The sequence below is a fragment of the Cryptosporidium ubiquitum genome (genome assembly GCF_001865345.1).
Source record: "Cryptosporidium ubiquitum isolate 39726 chromosome Unknown contig_4, whole genome shotgun sequence".
NCBI classification, from domain to species: domain Eukaryota; phylum Apicomplexa; class Conoidasida; order Eucoccidiorida; family Cryptosporidiidae; genus Cryptosporidium; species Cryptosporidium ubiquitum.
Window position 1 is genome coordinate 652,354 of NW_021639820.1, and position 20,476 is coordinate 672,829.

General features: G+C 35.8%; 9 protein-coding genes across 9 annotated transcripts; 7 read left to right on the forward strand and 2 right to left on the reverse strand.

Annotated features, from left to right (window-relative positions):
• Nucleotides 1–40: 40 nt before the first annotated feature.
• Nucleotides 41–4,408, forward strand: cubi_02422 (uncharacterized protein; the record flags this gene model as incomplete). Its single annotated transcript, XM_029019433.1, has 1 exon — nt 41–4,408. One exon carries the CDS (start codon nt 41–43, stop codon nt 4,406–4,408), a length of 4,368 nt encoding a protein of 1,455 aa, XP_028874554.1.
• A 934-nt stretch (nt 4,409–5,342) lies between these two features.
• Nucleotides 5,343–8,132, forward strand: cubi_02423 (uncharacterized protein; the record flags this gene model as incomplete). The annotated part of the gene is made up of 1 exon (XM_029019434.1): nt 5,343–8,132. The coding sequence occupies one exon, from the start codon at nt 5,343–5,345 to the stop codon at nt 8,130–8,132; it is 2,790 nt and encodes a 929-aa protein (XP_028874555.1).
• A 400-nt stretch (nt 8,133–8,532) lies between these two features.
• Nucleotides 8,533–9,273, reverse strand: cubi_02424 (BAX inhibitor-1; the record flags this gene model as incomplete). Its single annotated transcript, XM_029019435.1, has 1 exon — nt 8,533–9,273. The coding sequence occupies one exon, from the start codon at nt 9,271–9,273 to the stop codon at nt 8,533–8,535; it is 741 nt and encodes a 246-aa protein (XP_028874556.1).
• A 531-nt stretch (nt 9,274–9,804) lies between these two features.
• Nucleotides 9,805–10,935, reverse strand: cubi_02425 (tyrosyl-tRNA synthetase; the record flags this gene model as incomplete). The annotated part of the gene is made up of 1 exon (XM_029019436.1): nt 9,805–10,935. One exon carries the CDS (start codon nt 10,933–10,935, stop codon nt 9,805–9,807), a length of 1,131 nt encoding a protein of 376 aa, XP_028874557.1.
• A 663-nt stretch (nt 10,936–11,598) lies between these two features.
• cubi_02426 (uncharacterized protein) lies at nt 11,599–12,495 on the forward strand (the record flags this gene model as incomplete). The annotated part of the gene is made up of 1 exon (XM_029019437.1): nt 11,599–12,495. One exon carries the CDS (start codon nt 11,599–11,601, stop codon nt 12,493–12,495), a length of 897 nt encoding a protein of 298 aa, XP_028874558.1.
• Nucleotides 12,496–13,131: 636 nt separating this feature from the next.
• cubi_02427 (uncharacterized protein) lies at nt 13,132–13,911 on the forward strand (the record flags this gene model as incomplete). The annotated part of the gene is made up of 1 exon (XM_029019438.1): nt 13,132–13,911. One exon carries the CDS (start codon nt 13,132–13,134, stop codon nt 13,909–13,911), a length of 780 nt encoding a protein of 259 aa, XP_028874559.1.
• A 141-nt stretch (nt 13,912–14,052) lies between these two features.
• On the forward strand, nt 14,053–14,998 carry cubi_02428 (ferredoxin-like protein FD1; the record flags this gene model as incomplete). Its single annotated transcript, XM_029019439.1, has 4 exons — nt 14,053–14,207; nt 14,467–14,507; nt 14,624–14,655; nt 14,807–14,998. The coding sequence occupies 4 exons, from the start codon at nt 14,053–14,055 to the stop codon at nt 14,996–14,998; spliced, it is 420 nt and encodes a 139-aa protein (XP_028874560.1).
• A 660-nt stretch (nt 14,999–15,658) lies between these two features.
• Nucleotides 15,659–17,896, forward strand: cubi_02429 (poly-binding protein fabm; the record flags this gene model as incomplete). The annotated part of the gene is made up of 1 exon (XM_029019440.1): nt 15,659–17,896. One exon carries the CDS (start codon nt 15,659–15,661, stop codon nt 17,894–17,896), a length of 2,238 nt encoding a protein of 745 aa, XP_028874561.1.
• A 929-nt stretch (nt 17,897–18,825) lies between these two features.
• cubi_02430 (uncharacterized protein) lies at nt 18,826–20,121 on the forward strand (the record flags this gene model as incomplete). Its single annotated transcript, XM_029019441.1, has 1 exon — nt 18,826–20,121. The coding sequence occupies one exon, from the start codon at nt 18,826–18,828 to the stop codon at nt 20,119–20,121; it is 1,296 nt and encodes a 431-aa protein (XP_028874562.1).
• Nucleotides 20,122–20,476: the final 355 nt, after the last annotated feature.

Sequence of the window (20,476 nt, forward strand, 5' to 3'; positions counted from 1 at the left end):
CCTGAACACATTAAAAAGGTGGTTAATAATTAAATCAATCATGATCACAGAACATTTGGTTACTGAGAATATTTCGGAGCCTTCCAAAGCAGATAACCTTTCTGAGTTGTCTGAACATGTTTTGGAAGCGTGGGTTGTGGTTAGTATATCAGCCAAAAGTTTTTTAAGTGACATTAATAAAGTTTTAGATGAATATCTGTACAATTCTCAGACATATGAACAAGTTGAAAATCATCAGGATGAGACTTTGAGTGGTTTTAAATCAAGTCGAAAGTTTCCAGAAAGCAAATTACAGCTTGAAAGATTGGTCTCAAAGTTGGAAACTCCAGAAATAATAGAAGCTTTAGATTGTATATACAGAAATGACCTTTCGATACAAATCCTAGAAAACTTTTTAGGTAATTCTCTGGATTATGTACTTTCAAAGGAGATCACATTTTTTTGGACTACTTTGCTTCTACTTGGTGATGTTGATACAATAGATTCGAGAATGACAAGTAACGACACAAATTCTGTGGGTGAAAGCTTAAATGAGAATAAGTACTATTCTAAAGATAATAGGATCATTGCTCCTGTTGATAAAAGTATTCTCCCTTTTCACACCTGTTTGGTTTTTGGCTTGGTAAGGTTACTATGGAATATTGTTTTTGTTCTATATGGAGCAGCTTCTCTGGTTAATATTCCAGTTGAAGAGAAGATTATTTTTTTGAACAGTTGCTTTTCACTGAATGATGAAGTTTTTCCTAATAATCTCAGTGAATCTCCTCTTCGTAGGGTGATTTATAGTTTTATGACAAAGATTCGCCTATTATTCATTGAAAGCATTCCTCCTGGACTTGATTCGATATTTGGTAAATACATATTTGGGATTATAACTTCTTTATCTGAGAAGATGCTCAATAGTGATGACTTTTCAATTAAGAACGAAATAAATCCTTTAATTATGAGGGAAATTTTACTAAGAATTATGATCAATAATTCATTTGGTGATACAAAAAAAAGAATGGAGATTTGCAAGTCCAGATTAGAGGATCTTCAGCATCTCTATGAGCACAAAGCATCTAAGGTATTGAGTTTAAATGGCTCATTTCCATCAAATTTAGATTTTGAGACATTGGAATTATTAATCAACCTGATTGGTTCCAACATTGGTGAAAAATACCTGGACCAGACAAATTCAGGATTTAGCAACAATAATGGAGTAGAAGGTGTACAATACAACAATGTTGAAGATAAGGATTATTGTGACAAAAGAAAGATACAAGAGATTCTCAAAGTGATTTCCCAAGGTCCAATTTTGGATGATTTAACTACAAATGTCTCAGAATTTTCACTTGAAACTCTTTCAAGGATTCATACAACTCTATTAGATGAGTTAATTTGGCTACTTTTTTGTTCAGAGGAAAAAGGGGCAGATTATATGTATAATGGAATTAAAGACATAACTTTGATGACCAGACTTGGAGATCTTCCAATTTTGATGAGGCTAATAGGTCTCGAGCATTTCTGGAAACAAAGAGTAATTTCCATGTTCAAGATTCATTCTGTCAGTACTGTGTTGTTTTTAGAAGGAAGGAAGACTGAGGAGAGCAATCTGAGAATATATTCCAAATATGTTCACGAGTTTATGGGACCAATTTTAATGGGTTTATTGGATGGAGGATTTTGTTATATTAAAGCTAAGGATCCAAAATCACTGAATCAGGAGAATATTTTTAAGAAAAATGCAATAATGGCTGATTACCAAGTAGATAGTAAGATTAGAGAGAAAGAGTTTGAGCCAGTGAATTGTGATTTGACATTTCAAATTATATTTGAGGAGTTTTACATGGAATATAATTGGAGTCTGAAAAGAAGAGTTGTAGAGCTAATCACTGATTTTCCAGCAAGTAAAAGTGCAATTTTAGACCTTTATATCACTATGAACTACTTACCAAGTAGTGATATCTTAAAAGAGGTTTGGTACTCTGAGATTTCAAGGGAGATCTTAAATTATGTGAATGGAAAGTTGCTTCATTTACACGTGGAAACCTCAATGATTGTAGGGTTTTATGTCAAATCAATTATATTTTTGTTATTATTGGATTTCCCAAATGAATGGATGGACAAAACTTTGACTAGGTTTGGGGATGCTTTGAGACAAAGAGGGGATACAACACAATGTATAGTCAGTTGGATGCCATTAATGCTTGAGAATTGCTCTCCAGCTATGAGTGATTCTGAGATTATAATGCCTATAAGTTGTTCCGATGAGGGTGTTTACCCTCAATTTTCAATATGCAATCCAAATTACAGAAATGAGTGTAGAGGTTTGTTTGAAAGATCATTTGATGAAATTCAGGACTATTCACAAAGTTTTCAGAGTCCTCAGATAAAATTGGTACTAAATTGGATTTCTCATATTTATGGTAGTAATTTAACTCTATTATACGATTATATCTTTAACTTGGCCTCAAAGGTAATTGGGAGTTGGCAAGACGTGGGATTTGAGTCACATTCAGTGGATGAAGGGGGAAAAGGTAGTATAATTGATGAGTATACTTGGAAGATTGATGAGAGGCGTTTTCAGAAGGATGAATCAGTCTATGAAATGATAAAGATGACTATAGATGGTAGAAGTGGAGATAACTTGCTTAAAGGAAATTTTGTAGGCTCAAAGCTTAATAGTAAAGATGAACAACAATTACTAACTAATTGTAGCATAATTTTGCAAGATATAAGTGGCTCAATTTCTGATAATAAAGAGTACATCAGTTATAGAGAAGAGTCAAGGATTACTGATGATTCAAAACCAACCGTGGCAGTATTTACAATATCAAGGAGTTATTGGTCACAAAGTGTAATTAACATGGAAATAAGGGAAGACACTTTTCCTTTGGCTTCAGTAATACAGGATGAAATTGAAGAATATAGGCAATTTTTTGAAAGAGAGCATCCTGGAAGGACTTTCAACTGTTATAGCGGATACGGAATTGGCCTGGTAGACTTAACAGCAATGGATGGTACTGTGAAAAGTAATGTAACTTTGAATTTTCTTCAAATAAGCATATATGACTATATCTCAAGCAAACGTCCAGAAAAGAATTTGGATTGTTCAGAACGTGGAGCTTCAAAGGATGGATTCCTTGATTCGGATAAACTGATAAGTTCAAATTCTATTTTAAATTGGTTTACAATCAGTCCAAAAGCTACTGAAAGATCTTCTGTTCATATAGATAAAGCATTATTAGACAAAGAAGAAGAAGTTATAATCACTTTTATGGATCTTTTGAATCATTTTAGGTTGGATGAACAGACTCTCCGTTGGAGTGTTGAAAACATGTTGTCAAAAGGAATTATTCAAATGACTATTAAGGAGGAAGGGTTGGAGTGTTTTGATATTCCACAAACATTTAGCAACGTTAAAGTTAGGAAAGAAGCAGGTTTTGAGGAACAAGAACAATGCCAAGATACGTCTACATTAAATGTAGACGAAAGCTTCAGTAGTTCAAGGAGAGAAGGTGGTCTTAATTCCGAAGTTAACGACATGACAGTAATGTTAGACTTCAATAATATTCTGAATAGAAGTAAAACCTCTTCATTTGGTGGTTTAAATTGTCAAAGAAGTAACTCCCTCAAGAAAAGCTTTACAATATCAAGCCTTATGGAGACTCCGAAAAGGGGTTTTCTTGAAGAATCAGAAGAGATATCCAGTGAGAGAGCAAGGAGGGAGGATAAAGAAAAGACTTGCAATGGCCAGTACCTAACAATAGAGCACAAAGAAACTGATGATTATGGTATACAAGAAGAAGAATGTGATGAAGAAGATGAAGACCTAAATCTAAATTTCCCAACTGGAATAATTACTACAACAATTTCGTTCAAAGGAAAGGACTTATTACAAGATTTAAGGCATCAAGGAGGAACTTCAAGCTTTGATGGGCCCTCCTCTTCAAAACTAGGGGAAAACAAACCCGGAAGCTCCGTGAGCGGAGGAAATCTACCTCCAATGATTGGTTTTTCAGAAACCTACTTGGAAAAATATTGCTACTTTACGACTCCCACTGTATTAGATGAAGAGAATCATGGATTTGATTCTTCCCCTGGTAACGCCAGGTCCAGCAAAGAAAGGGAACACGCCAAATACGATATTATAAAGGAGTGTGAACTACTTATCAGAGCAACACTTCAACTAAACGGTGCAATGGCTCCGGCTGTGCTCTTTGGGAGAGTCAGAGCAGCGATTGCAGGCCAAAGTGAAGACAAACACTTAGAACAAGACTCTTGTGGCAATCATGACTCTGGGACATCCCCAAGTTCTGACACACAACACACTCTGACATGGCCACAACACGTTCAAGCAATAAACAACATGGTAGACAGAGGAGAAGTTTACAATAAGGGCGGAAGACTGTTTCTTGAGAAATAGGTAACACAAAGCTTTCTCTATAACAACTTAAATAAAGTCTCCCGCTCAAACTTTTAGGCGGGAATGTGTGGGCAAGGCGCGCTGCAAAGTGTGAGGGTAACTGAAAGTAATCAAGAGGTAACTCAAATATAAAATTGGGGTTGAATGAGAGGATAAGGTTGAGTTTTAAGCGCGGGACTTAATAGATACAAAACTGTGTATGCGATCAGAGCAGAAAAATGGGGGATTTAAGACAAATTTAAATGTGTACTTACATATATGTAAATATACGTGCGAGGTAATTTGTGGCAAATAATTAAATAAACGTAAGAAATTTACGCGTGAAATTTGGTTTGAGATTTTGAGGTACAGCAAATAACAAGAGTGGTGTGAGAAGTGTGGAACTTGAGATTTATACGTAAGGGTCATAAGGTGGGAATAAGTTAAATAATACAGGTATCAGCATAGTGTTAATAAATAAAGTATTAAATAAGTGTGTCATAATACAAGTAATTAAAGAGAGGTAACTAGACTCCTCACAAAAATACACAGATTTTTTTTAGCTTTAAGAGGAATAAAATTCTTTTATATACTACAAATAAATATAAATGTAAAATCAATAAACAAAGAAACAAGCAATAGGAGTATTTCAGCCTTGAAGGTTGGAAATAAACGGTTTTACTTTGGAAAATCAATGTAACATAAAAGGATTACGGGAGCCAGGGAGATTCAGAAAAATAATTTTAAAAGACTAAATTGTGTGGTAAGTAAGAGATTATTTTGAAAAATAGCAAAATCTATAATAGGGAAGCTTTCGTCACTTCTGAACAGACTAGGGATTAAGCCCTGGAGCTGTTTCTTACAGTGAACGTCTCTAGGCTGAGGGAGTAAATACACCCATATTGGAAAAAAGAAAATCTTTTAGTGAAATGACCATTAGGCTGTTCGAATACCAATGAGTTTCGAAGAAAGAATTTCAAATGAGAATGGGGGAATTGAGACTTTAAAAAGTACAAATCTTGTGTATGGAGCAGAGTCTGGTTGTAACTTAGTTTCTGCGTCAGATTTGAGTCAGAACCTTTCTGGAATAAAGGTTCAATTTGGTGATTCTTCTCCAAACTGCGGAGTTCCAGGCCCTCCTATTTTGGATAACTTCCAATCTGCCAGCCAGAAGACAAAAGACTCTGGCATAGAAGGGGAGGGGGCCTTAACCGAATCTTTTCTAATATCTATATCCGAACTTAGATACATTGTTTTGGTTTGCATCAGGTGGAGGCTTCAAAATAGTGTGGAATTATCATCAAGTTCTTGTACAGCTGTGGGGATTAATGGGTGCTCAAGTATCATGTTAGACTCTTCCCCAGCTTCTGGAGAGTCTACAACTCCTTCGAAAGAGCTGCTTGTATCGCATCTCTTTCTTTATAGGTCCTGCATTAGCGATTCTCACAGAGAAGAGTTGGAGTTGCAAGCTGTGAGGGAGATTTTGAAGCTTATAGACCCATCAGTTGAAGCTGGCGACCACTTAATCGAAAGGCTGGGAACTAATTCTAAGGGTCTTATCAAGGAATTTGCAGGAGGGTTAGATTCCGTAGAGGCTAAAGAAATGAGGAATGCTGAGAATGCATTAAGCTCTCAGTTCCTTTTGGGGAAGCTTCCGTTCCCAAGCTATGGAATCCTTCTTGGGAAGGAAACCGCTCAGTATACAATAGGAGATATAATCAATACAACTGAACATCCAAGCGGACTTAATCTGGCCAATGTTGCCAGTACTCCCTCAATTTTGGGGGTTCTTCTCAAGTACTTTGATGTCTCCTGGCCAAGCCATATATTTGAAAGTCTTCTTATTCAGAGTGAGACAGTTAAAGGCGAATCCCAACAGCAGGAAGAATCTGGTTCAGGGGTTAAGGATCCTGGCGATGTTTCACTTTCTCTGGGGTCTTTCACTCACGTTTTAGGTCTTTGCAAGCCTTGTGTTTTCGTCAATAAGACTAACAAGAAATGTAGGAATGGCGTCCTTTGTTGTTTTTGCCATTTCCAACATAAGGAGAGAAAAAGAGGTAAGAGGTACAAATCTTCAACTAACAGTTCTTCCATAGCCAACTCCTGCAGCTCTACTGGGACTGGAATAGGAGGGTGTTTGGTTAACTCATCCGGACTCTCTAGTATTTCTGGGGTAAGTAACTCTGTTAATATTGGAAGTTTTGGAAATGTTGGAACTATTGGAAACATACCAGGATTTGGGGTTGCAGCTGGTGGGGCAGGCGTACCAAGTGTTGAAGGTTTTTCTAAGTCAGATTTAACAGTTGTGTCTGAGGATTGCCTACGAGTTTCTACAATTTCTCCAGGTCCCTCATTCTCTGGTGGATCTGTAAGAAATTCTCACAATACATTTGGCTCTGCCCATCTCGAACATCCTCAGGGAGGTGTTGGCTCTGCTCAGTCTACAGGGTTTACAGGAGCCTCAATGTTGCAGAGCCTCCCTGATTTGGTATCTTCACATTGTGGTTTTCATCAGCCTCAGAAGTATACTTCTAGGGTTAGCCAGGGTTCCACCGTTCCTCTGGCAACCTTACAATCTTCGAGTAGAAACAACTCCATATTTGGAAAGCCTTCTTTCCAGACAGGAGGGGAGCAACAACAGCAACAATCAGTTAGGTATCTTGTACCCCCACCTCCTCCACCTCCTTCCAAGACGGCGACTTTCCAGGTGTTCCAAAATGAAAAGGATGCCGGGTTCCGAGTAAATTCTGTTGCAACTTCGACTTCGGCAGGGTTTAATCAACTCGGGGGTACCTATCTGGAAAAAGGCAGCTCCGAGAGGCATCCAACAGTGGGGATTCCTGGGTTAGTTTTGGACTCTTGTTCGTTCCAGGGCTCCCAAGGGGCTTCTCCATCCCTAAATGACCCCTTTTTTGGAAGCTTTAATAGCTATAATAAGCTGATTAACGAGGCTTCAGAGATGAATAATTGGATATCAACCAACTCAGAGAACTTTTCTAACGCTATGAATCTATCCTCTAAGGATTACTGCTGTTTTCAGTGGCTCGACCAGCCAGAAATTGGCGAATTAATTACCGATACCTGGGGAGTGGGTCCTTTTGAGGCTTTTACAAAAGGGAATGGTAACACCATCCCTCAAAACTTGAATCAATGTCTGAATGATTCTCGCTCATATTCTAAAGCTGCTCCTCAAGATTGGAGCTTAGCATCATCTATCATCAAGAGTTCTACAAATGCTTCCAGTAATGCTTCGGGACCATCTTTCAATATTAATAATAGTAACCCAATAAACCCTAACTCTGCCTCACCCATGCAGATCTCCGCCAACCAGAGTGCCTCCCAAAGGTTGAGAGAATCCCTTGTTGAATCCTCATCGCAGTTGAAGACCGGTCTTCACCATCAGGATAAGAATCAGGCCCATACTCTCTCTGGACCTACTGAAGGAATACAAGTTGGTCATAGCAACGAGCATTTTCTGAACTCGCCGAAAGTGTTTACTTCCAGTACCACGACCTCAGCATCATCTCTCTCAGATAATACCAATGTTGCTAGTAATTCCTTTATCACGCCAAGTGGGGGCGTAATCCCTCCATTTCTGAGAGGCAGCCAGGGGTTCGGACTTTCTTCAGAGTACTCTGACTGCTCTCCTTTATTCTTCCTAACAGGGGGAGGAGGAACAGCAGGAGGTGGAACAGGGAATACGAACTTTGGAATGGATTTTTGTTTCCTGAATTCGTGGAAATAGAGTACCAATTATGTGGATAAGCTTGCAAAATAGGTGTGAATAACCTGATTCTGGGATGCACATCTATATATCCACCTGGCTCTTTAAAATAGGAGATTTCCAAAAAAGGCAAGAAAGGATTAAAAATATAATAGAAAGGAGATAAGACGGAGAAAGGGCCTATGTAAGGAGAACTGGGCATGAATGGAGTGGGTATAATGAAGAACCTTGTCTGGGATTTCAGTTAGAATATTAACTGTAGTAAGGAGAAATCATGTTCCTACCTAGATTAGTAAAGACGTTAGTATACTGATTCTATTTGTGAAATAATAAATGTTAAATTTAAAATTTATCATCTTCAGAGAGTTTTAGATAACATTGGCCTTTGAGGAAGATTTCCTCACTAATTGCCATGCGAATTCTAATCACCTTTTCTACGCTTATCTTCCTCTTCTTGGTGTTTCCTAATTAAGATGACTACGATTTTGGTGAAGAGGTTTACAGCGTCCAGATAGAGTTGAATTGAGTGGAGAAGAAAATCTCTTTCTCCATATGTGACAGCTTCTAGAGTCTTCTGGGTATCATAGTATATATAAAAGGAGTAGACCACAACAAAAGCATATGATAGAAGTGAGTCAACGAATTTGGATCTTGTGAAAATATTGAAGAACGAGACGAGTCCAAGATATGCAATAGTTGTAAAAATGAATGAAGTTGTATAAAGGGAAAGTCTTTTTTTAGTGAATAAAGCTCCAAAAGATAATGAAATAAAAATTATGCATGTAGTTACAAGAGCTGTTGGAATGATTACAGGATTAACATAGTTCCCAAATAAGATCATGGGACCAAGTCCATTTCCAATAACGAAGCAAAGCATCAAATAAGCTGCTAAACGGGTGATAGAGAGGGAACTCTTGTTAGATGATGATCCAGTTAAATAAAATGTGATCCCAATACCAAGCAAAAGACTAATAAGTGAATTGAGTCTTACCATTCCATTAATAAATGCAGTCACACCAAATACTGTTACGAATGAACCAGCGATAATGGAGGAATACATCTTCAGTAAGTGAGTTTGTTGTACTGAGGTTAAATCTGATGAGTTGAAAAAGTTCCCACTGAACTGGGACTTTTTAGAATTGGTTGCAAAAAATGATTCCATTTTACTGTAACTTAAATGAATTCTAGTCAATATAAACTGTGTGATTTAATTTCAAAAATCTAAAAAGGTTTTAAATATCTATAAAGACTTCCGACTTTAAGTCTTTATTCCTTTGTTTAATTAGCTTTTTTTAAAAAACGATAGCCAAAATACCAGTTTCTTTTGAATCTTTCTTTGTTATTTTTTATACCGGTATATATGCGTCTTGTCTACTGCCTTTTAAAATGGTTATCAGTAGGGGGGCGAAAAAAAAAGTAAAAGTATTTGGCGGGGAGATGGTGAGAACATGGATAGTAATAGAAAGGTGAGTTTGATATAAGAATTACGTGTTTAGGCGGTAAAGTCATGCAATATAGATTAGTACATTAGATTTTGGTGGTAGTGTGGAGAGTGTGCATGGAGCAATGGAGAATGGACATTTAGAGGGGGAGGGGCAATAAAAAAGGAGAAGATGGAAGGAAAACAAATATAGTTAATATTGGGGAGGAAAGTTGTTAATGTAATTTTCTAGATTTGAAGTAATCTAAAAGATTACTTGGTGACTTTGAATGACTGAACAAGTTGTAAAAGTTCCTTGGCCCTAGGATCAGTGTTAAAATGGTCACGAATTGGTTGTAGCATAAGATTCAGTGCATCGGAAAGACCCTTTTTTAAATCACCAGGGTGAAGATCTCCGCTAAGATATGCCTTGTGGAAGTCTTCTTTAGTAGTAAAAGTAATGTCGCCTCCATACTCTTCTTTTCTGGAAACATGGAAATGGCCAAATTTGGGGAATACCAAGGCATTAATATATTCAATGCACGGATTTCCTTCAATAACTCCTGGGGGACAGAAAGCCTTTTTGATTTTTTTAACAACAGCTTCAGGGGTATCTTCTACAAAGATAGCAGAAGAAGTATCTGACTTTGACATTTTTTCTTGTCCCTCAAGCAGTCCTGGAAGCATTTTATGCGAGAGGATGACTGGCTTTTGTTTAATCCCAGCTACATCACAGTATTCCCTAGCAAGCATATTAACTTTTCTTTGATCCATCCCTAGCTGGCAAATATCTGCTTTGAGCTGGAATATATCTGCACATTGCATGCATGGATAAAATACTGAAGCACAAGGTTGTTCATCACTTTCTTGTCTTCCCATGATTTGGCAGCATCTTTTAATTCTGGTGATATTAAATTTCCTAGATATGTCAAATACTCTTAACCAGTACTCATTTGAATCTTCACCATTAATGAAATCTGATGCCCAAACAAATCTTACATTGGTCATATCCATTCCCGCAGCTTTCCAAATGTGAACAAAATATTCACCAACTATCTTGATCCTTTCAAGGTCACCTCCCATTTTATTGTTCAGCAGAGCAAACCAGTCTGCTACGTAAAATACGAAAATACATCCACATTCTGTTAGTTTATTCACATTAATAGTTTTTAATATGCATTGAGCAATGTGCATTCTTCCCGAAGGTTCAAATCCGTCATAGCAAATTGGATGTTCCTTCCTCTTTAATAGCTCCAATAACTCGGCCTCCTGGATGCATTCTTCACCGACCGACAAACACAATTTGTGTCTTTCTTCCAAAGTTAATTTTGACTTTTTCAATGGTTCATCACTTCCTTTTAAAATATACCTGGGGATCGTTTCTGTAAAGCTTTCCGATGACATATTTCCAAGAAATTCTTTTTTAAAGGTTATTTATTCGATTTATCTTTCTTTCTTTAAACCTCCCCTTACAAATCTTTGATCTTTTTTAGTCTATTTAAGCCTCAAAAACATTTACGCGCCAAAAAGACGCTAACAATTTAGCCTTGAATAATTTGAGTTACTGCTCAAAGTTTCAGATGCTGATTTTGGTATACTCACTTTCAATTGCCCAAAAAGTGCATTAAACTCTATTTTTAGTTGCAAGAGACACTTTCAAAAAAGAAAAAGAAAGAAAAATGCCATACTTTATCGGCATGTAATTATTAGGCACTATTAGATGAGCCTCACTATTAAAAATCTAAATACTAAGATAGAAAAGCATTGATTCTTAAACGAAAAACAAATATGCTAGGCCAGCATGTAAATTACTATTTAAATTAGATAGAACTGAGTAGAGATTAAGGAGAAAAGAAAAGCTGTTACTTATTTTGTATTTACTAACATTTTTAATTTGTAATTATCTATATACCGGCACGAGACAAATTCGGGCGGGAAAACGCCTAGACCAAATAAATGCTAGAATGGATCAAAGGAAAAAAAAATCAATTTAGAGAAGGAAGAATAAATAAATCTTCTCAATGAACTAGTTAATTTATGATGGAATTAGTTTAAAATCACATACATATGGAAACAGTGCATAAACCATTGTTTTTACGTAAGCACAAGATTGTGCTGAAGTTTTTAACGGCATCTTTTTTGTGGTTATTAAATATTATTGTGTGGAACAAAGCAGAGGAACATGAGCCATTTTGTTTAGAAATATATGACGACAAAAATGATCAAAGGCACCATCCATACTATTATCTGAACGAGTTTCCCATTTGTAAAGAACATGAAAAGCGAACTTGTTGTAAAAAAAGCCATTCTGAAGCTATTTCAAGACTTTTTTCAGCATTAGTAGCACGATCATCTCTTTCTACTAGATGCTCAAACTTTTACCAAAAGTCTCTTTGTTCATACTGTGATGCCGATATTGGAGTTGGAAGAAAAGTTCTACAAAAGTCCCCAATTCTTTGCCAATCCTACTGTAATATGTGGTATGATGCTTGTTATGAAGATTACTTTGATAACATACAGAACTCTTACATACGTAATAATGAGGATGTGTCATTTATTAGACTCAATCTCATTCCTTGTACAGATTTATCAGCTATTTGTTCTCCTTTACATTCAATTACATCAGACCCCACAGAATTCTGCTCTTTAAATGGGTTCTCCACATTTAAAGACTTTCATTCATCTTCAGGGCCCAAAAGTCTCATAGAGTACAATAAAGAGTGTTTTAATGGTATTTCTGCCGCTTCAGTTCTTAAGCCAGGAACTAGGCAAAAAACACAGGGTCAAAGATATAAAAGGCCACAATATAGTAAAACTTCAAAGACTAATCAGAAATGGCATCAGATTATTCAAGATCATATTAACATACTACTGGAAAACATCAAAGTTCCTATACCTGTTATAGCTTTCATTTCCATTATTTCCATTTGGATTATCAACCAAATCATCAACCTTTTTATCTAATTTTATATTTAAACTCGCCTATAACTAGAAAACTATCATAGCCCATTTTCATTATATATGTATATTTACTTGATTTCCTCCTTTTTGACTTTCAATTTCTAGGACTTTTGATTCACATTAAATATTCAGGCTATCTTATGCCACGTTTTTGAGCGGGAAGTCATGCATGCATGCACTGGCAAATTTTGCAAACGGTAATTATTTTCACAATCCAGATAACATGAATTTAATAAACATAAATTTTTTTAGTGCTTTTAAAAAGCAGGGTTTGAGGGAAAAGACAAAATCTCTCATTTTTTAACTCAAACATTCAATATTACTGTATATCAAATGGTTAAAGGAGGTTTCCTTATTTCAAAAGCGGCAATTTTGCAATTTTCTGTGAGGATGTTCAGAAATAGATGTAGTGATGTGTGGGGAGGAATTAAAAAAAGTTGAATAAAATGTATACGAAGAAAAATAATATTTTTATAAAAATATATAATAAGTTATCCATATAATAACAAGCAACGGGCTTTAAGTAGTATTTTGGAAACAACAGAACCTCGTACCCAATAAATTAATTTGAATTACCCATTTAGGTAACCAGAAATCACTTATTATAAAAGCGTTTATCATTAATGAGAGAAGGCAAGGATGAATGGCAAAAAGGTCTCTGAAATTATTCAATTTTTGGTTACATATAGAAAAAGGAGCATGAGAATATTTGGGGATGGGCTTGACCTTAGAGCTCCAATTCAGCCACTATTCCCAGCCAAAGTTGAAAATATTTCTGGAACAGAGAATTCTGCATCCAAGTTAAATTCAGAGTCAGAAACTATTACAACCGACACTGCTGAAGTGTTAAATGAGCTTGCAGGAATGCATTATGAGTGGGCGTTAGACAACTATGCAAAGATGAGAACTAGAGATCATCAAGAACAGCAAAGCAAATACCCAACCTTCAAAAATGAAGAAATTGCAGCTCCCAGCCCATATTTGAGTTATTTATCAAGTCAATATGATGGAATTGATAGCCCAATTGTAGGTGAGATACTTGAAGATAAGCACGGATACATTGTAATGGAGTGTATATTATTACTACTTAACCAGAACAACTCTATTGAGTATGGAAAAGAACATTTTAAGAAGTATTCTAGTGTAATGCTTCTTTTAAGTGACATTCTTAGAGCTATGAAAAGACAAAAGTCTTTACATTGTGATACAATGGACTTCCACGTACTCGTAGACATTTTATTCAGAGAAATGGTTATCATGAGAGACTCAGGGTTTGCACTGTTCGAGTACGTTTCATGCCTAAATATAGTTATCAAATGTATCGCCTCAACAAAAGAAAAGTACAGATGGGGAGAGGCAACATCTCTTCTTTCCGTCACAGAATCTCTCATTGAAGGCTTTGGGGTTGCATCTCAATAAATACTTAAAAATACTTCAAGGAGACCACAATACATGTTCTTACGATCTCTTAATACTAAAAACCTCCGAACACATTATTTACAGACACTCATGTTCCCGCCAAATGCTCATAGATTATTTAATGACATTGAAGTTTGTTAAATGTCGAATAATTTGATTTGGAGAATTAGTAGGCCAATTTCCTCGGGTATTTTCTCGGGTCTACCATATATTGGTAAGAAAGCGGTTTCGTGGTCTTCTAAACGTTTTTTCCATTCAGATCCACAATTATGGACTAAAGAAGATCATCCAAAAATGTAAGTTCAAATAGTGGAAGCCTAAGAAAATCAAAACTGAAGCTCAATTCTTTAATAAAATACTGATTTGTCTTTCAGAAAGCTCTCATTTATATTGAGAAATGGAGAAAAGAAAGTTATTTATGTAAGTTCTAACACAAAATATTTCTTTTCTAAATTCAGGAATCAACTAACTTTGCTATATTATAGTCTCCAAAAAATGTTTCGCTCTTAGAAGCTGCCCAGCACGAAGAACTAGATATTGAAGGGGCGTGCGAAGCATCTTTAGCATGCAGTACTTGTCATGTTATTTTGGACAAGGTAAGTTAGTTTAATGGGCTGATGAGGAAGCAATAGAGAAGAAAGCGAACAAATAAACGGCCAAACTTTGAGTTAAAGTTCCGAATGAATGCCGTAGGGTCCTTTCTTCTTAACAGAAGAATTCACAATGAATGAAGATCACTTCAAGGTCTAAAAAGAACAATTTCAAGAACAAATAAATATTTTTCCATAGAAATATATAAATAGGAACCAGATCATAATCTAAGACTATAATTGGCGTTCTCAAGCCCTAAAGCAGCTCACATTTAATCTTGATTTCATCACTCCTTTGTCCTTAGGAAATCTATGATGAGCTAGAACCGCCATCAGAAAGAGAAGAAGATATGCTAGATATGGCACCACAAGTTTGTGAAACCTCTAGATTGGCATGCCAAATTAAAGTTGACGAAAAATTAACTAAAGGAAATATTCGTCTTCCTAACATAACACGAAATTTTTATGTTGATGGGTTTAAACCATCACCACACTAAGGCGGGGGATTTTGGCGCCATGACACTTTTGTATACAGGCATTTATTCTGTCTCTGAATAAGTAAAGAAGTATAGAATAGAAGGCAAAGATTAATACTAATGAATACTTGATTAAAGAAAGATACCGCCTAATAGACACGTATTCGAAGTATATCCTTGGTCAGATTTGACAAACAAGAAATTGATCAGCAATAGTATGTGGATTATAATGACTTGTAAATCCACTAATAAGGCCCAATTATTAGGGCGCTAAATGTTTAATTAGATTTATCAAAAACAGCAAAATGATTACGTCTAAAATAAGTGGAGCGTTATACGTAAAATATTTGGAAGCATTATAAAGTAAATGAAATTAAAGTAATAATAAGTAACGATGCACTAAAAGCGACAGGGGAATATGTCCAACAGGGCAAAAAGTTAATAAAATGAATAGCAAGTTAATAGTAAAATAATAAGGTCCAAAGAGAAAATAGAGGAAAATAGTTCAAGTCAAGAATAACTTTGTAAATTTACGAAAAAGTTTCAAAAGGCTGTTTTTAGTCAAAAAAAAAAAAATAAAAAAAAAGACCATTGGTTGTAATTATAGAGACAAAAGATTGGCCTATAGTTCTAGCCAAGTAAGCAGAATCAGATTTTTTGTGAAGAAAGCCTATTGAAAAGATGACTAATAGTAATAATGTGGTACCGGTTAGTGCCTCCCTCTATGTTGGTGATTTGGATGCAGATGTGACTGAAACGATGTTATATGAGATATTTAATAGTGTTGCAGTCGTATCATCAGTGCGTATTTGCAGAGATGCTCTTACAAGACGAAGTTTGGGTTATGCTTATGTCAATTACAACAGTGTAGCGGATGCAGAAAGAGCTCTTGATACTCTTAATTTCACATGTATCCGTGGTCGTCCATGCAGAATTATGTGGTGCTTACGTGACCCAGCATCCAGGAGAAACAATGATGGAAATGTTTTTGTTAAGAATTTGGATAAATCGATTGATAATAAGACTCTTTTTGACACTTTCAGTCTATTTGGAAACATTATGTCATGCAAGATTGCTACTGATGTTGAGGGCAAATCTTTAGGATATGGTTTTATTCACTTTGAGCACGCAGATAGTGCAAAGGAGGCCATTTCTAGGTTAAACGGAGCTGTTTTGGGAGATCGTCCAATTTATGTAGGAAAATTCCAGAAAAAGGCTGAACGCTTTTCTGAAAAGGATAAGACTTTTACTAATGTTTATGTGAAACATATTCCCAAGAGCTGGACCGAGGATCTTTTATACAAGATATTCGGAGTGTATGGTAAGATTAGCTCCTTAGTCTTACAATCTGACTCTAAAGGCAGACCTTTTGGCTTTGTGAACTTTGAAAGCCCAGATTCTGCAAAGGCTGCAGTTGCTGCTTTACACAATGCTTTGGTTACTCCGGTAGGAGTTGAATTGGACTCAGCAGCTGAAACACCAGCCGAGAATGACACTGGAGCTGATTCCGAGACATCATCCAAACAGGAATCCGGAGAGGCTTCTAATAAAAAACAGACGGCATCTAACGAGGTGTCAAAGGAATCACCAGGATCGTCTAACGAGGAGTCTACATCAAACGAAGATAGCTCAACTGACAAAAATGTTTCGGCTGAAGTACAGCCAAATAGACTATATGTTTCCAGGGCACAAAAGAAGAACGAGCGTCAAGTGGTCTTGAAGTCTCAACACGAAGCTGTAAAAGAGAGCCACCAACGTTATCAGGGAGTAAATCTTTATGTAAAGAACTTGGCAGACTCGATTAATGAAGAGGATCTTCGCTCTATGTTCGAACCATTCGGAACAGTATCCTCAGTTAGTATCAAGACTGACGAGTCGGGAGTTTCTAGAGGATTTGGGTTTGTTTCATTCCTCTCCCCAGATGAGGCTACAAAAGCTATTACTGAGATGCACCTTAAACTCATACGTGGAAAGCCATTGTATGTGGGTCTTCATGAACGCAAAGAACAAAGAGCGTTACGTCTTCAGCAACGTATTAGAGGAGGTGCAGTTCCTCCAGTTTTAAGACCTGGAGCAATCCCACCAGGTCCACCAGGAGTGCATGGAGCTCCCATGCAGTTTGGTGTACCACCCCAAATGTACTTCATTCCCGGTAATCCAAATGTTGCAGCAACTGCAATGCCACACGGCAGAGCAATGGTTGCAGGTGGCTTCCCAAATCAGAACCCAATTAACAGTCCATGGAGACCAAATCCAGCAAGAATGGCATATACTGGAGGTATGCCTCCTCAAATGGCAGGTGGTCCCCAGATGGCAGCTTATAATGGAAATGTTATCCAACAGAACGGAGTTGCTCCAAATGGAGCTGCTGGTGCTACTGGATCTGTCCAAAATGGGGTTGCCGGTAATGCTGTTCCAGGAGTTCAGAATGGACAAAATAATAGAACTGGAGGAAGCAACCAAAGAATACACAATAGACATGTTCAGGGTAGTGGACAAGGAGGAAGGCCAGGTTCTCATGGTCATCAGGTTCAGCAAATGCAAAAGCAAGGCTTCAAATTCCCACAAAATGTTAAGGGATCTGAAATGCAGCGTGTAGATATGATGCAGAATAGACAAATGGATCCATCAAACGGAGCACTAGTCCAAAATCCATTAATCCCTCAACCTGATGTTCCTTTAACTGCAGCCACTTTAGCCGCTGCCTCCCCTAGTATGCAGAAACAACTCCTTGGAGAAAGACTCTTCCCAATTATTGCCCAGTTCCAACCAGAATTGGCAGGAAAAATTACTGGAATGATGCTTGAAATGGATAACAATGAGTTATTGGAACTTTTGAACTCAGACATCGAAATTAAAAACAAGGTAGATGAGGCCATGGTTGTACTTGAACGTGCTCAGCAACAAATTAGCACGTAAATCTAAAGATTCTGAGTCATTTTTTTACTAATAGAAGTGTTATAACACTGGATTTTTTTTTTATTTGTTTTTCTTTCCAATATTTGTGACCTTTTCCTCTATTTGTATATAGTGTTATCCCAAATGGTCTCTGCATATCAAGCTCTGTGAGAGACCACCACTAGCATTGTTGCTACTACTCTACTACTACTGCTAACTTGAATACTATTGTTACTACTATGATCACTTATAGGCCGTTTTCTAATAGAAAATAACGCTTCGCCTATTTGCATGCATGTACATGCATATGCCTAGTCAATTTAAATTTATGAAAGAGGAAAAAATTATAAAAAGGGAAGAGTTGCCGGAGTAAAATGTCCGTCATCTCAAACATTTATTGCTTCAACAATATAATATGCAGCAATTTATTTTGCAGAAAATATAATTGTCCAATCTCGAATTTTCATTAATTCTCCCAACTAATTCATTTTATTCGCGAGCTAAAATTGACACCTACTATTCCTTTTATGTCTATTTACAATTATTATGTTGTCCACATGTATTTATTAACTTAATCTGACATTTAAAAAAATTACATGTTTTTAGCGCCAAACACGTAATCTAAATTTAAAAAAAATGGGGAAAATATAAGTAGTAAATTTTAAATAGATAGAGGGCCAATTTTATGGGGAAAAGTCAAAAAAAATTACATGGAAAATTCGGAAATAAAAATTTGAAATACAATATTAGGTGAATAATTAAGACTTTTTTAAGTACTTGTTAAAGACAAGGATAGTAATATATTCAGACTGGTTAAGAAAATATATTGGCTGAATATTTCCAATAAATTGTGGAGCTATAAAGTTGACTAAGCAAGAGGTAAACAATAACAAAAGAAAAATAAATCACCGGGAAAGAATTATATACTTAACGATAATAACTCGAGAAAAATGAGTGATTCAATAATACTGGAAATGACTCCAAGAGTAGAAAAAACAGGAGATGGAATGGAGGAGAGACAAATTGAAAAAAACAACGCTGATTTGGTAATATTAAGTAACAAAATTTTCAGTAATAAAATGGCAAATAATCCACTAGTTTTTGATGAGTTTCCTATAACTAAGTTGTTACTCAGCTTTTTTGTAATACTATTTATATGTTTTGGAATTATTGACATTGTTTTAGGCTTTTTTAGGCTTGGACTAATGTCATTGATTACTTCAATTTTTGTATTATTTTTCAGATGTGGAGAAAGAAATCGCCAGCATAGCTCTATCTTTGTACTCTTTATTGTGGCAATAACCTCCACTTTAAGTTGGAAATCCATCTCAAATTATATAATGAATAATGAAGAGACTCCTTTTGAAGAGAAAATATATCCATTGTTGATCCTTGAGTTCTCAACATCATTATTTCTTACACTTTGGTTATTGTTGATTTCTCTTTCTGGTTATTCTGGTAAGAATCAGCAAAATATTTATATTGAAAATCAGAACTACAGAACTAACACAAATTTACAGTTCAAAGCATTGTCTGCCTTCAACTGGTATCTAATTTCAATGGGATTTGAATTTTCAATTCTTGTATTGTATTTAATAGAAGGATCTTATATAGTATCAACCTTACCATTTGTGAGTTTGCTAGTTTCTTTGTTTTATGTTATTAGCAAATCTAGACGCATATTACAGTATTCCGAAATTTTCCTTCCATTTATTATGTTGGCATATGTAATAATTAGAATGATTTATGAATGGGTGGCTCCTGACGATTATTCTTCCATGATTGGTGCATATTTGGTAACTAATATGGTTTTTAAGCAGGTTGTTGGACTTTCAATCTTATTCGTTCCAAGTAATAACTATTGCGATATGGTTAATGATAATGGTTCATACAATATAATCGTTTTAGTTTCTCACAAGGTCCATCAAAATAAGCAGAAAAATTCCATTAGTGATTCAAATGTGATTGATATATCTCCGACAAACAGAGCAATTGTTGAAAATCCTGAGTCAGAAAATAAAGAAGAGATGTTAACATCAATTCAAGTGATCTCCAATGAGAATCCAGAAAAATCAAGCATTTCTGTTGAAGATGATTCAAATAATACAATTAAAAAAGAAATGGAAGAGCCTTTTGAGTTAAAGAATCAAAAAAGTCACTCTGCCGTTGTAGAAGACGATCCGGAGGTAAATATTCCATACGATGATGGACCCATAAAAATTGAAATAAAGAATGGATCAAATTAAATCAAAGGATATATATATATATATATATGTTTAAGGAGTAACCTGAATACTAAAACTAACTTTAATGATGTATATGCTTATAGGGTACGGATTTTTTTTGCGTGATTATCATTTTATACTCAATTGAAATTTATTAGCAATTAATCATTTATTTCAAAAATAGAAAATAGACAATAATTCATTTTCTTGTTTAAATTTGTTTATTCTGTTTTCAACGCATGCATGCCGGTATTGCAATACTGTCATGCCATTAGGCGGCAAAATAACCCCACGTAATATATTTTGAAGGTCACCGAATATTTTGTGTGCAAACCAAATTTTGGTAATAAAAAGTAGAGTAGGTTAGACTGATAAT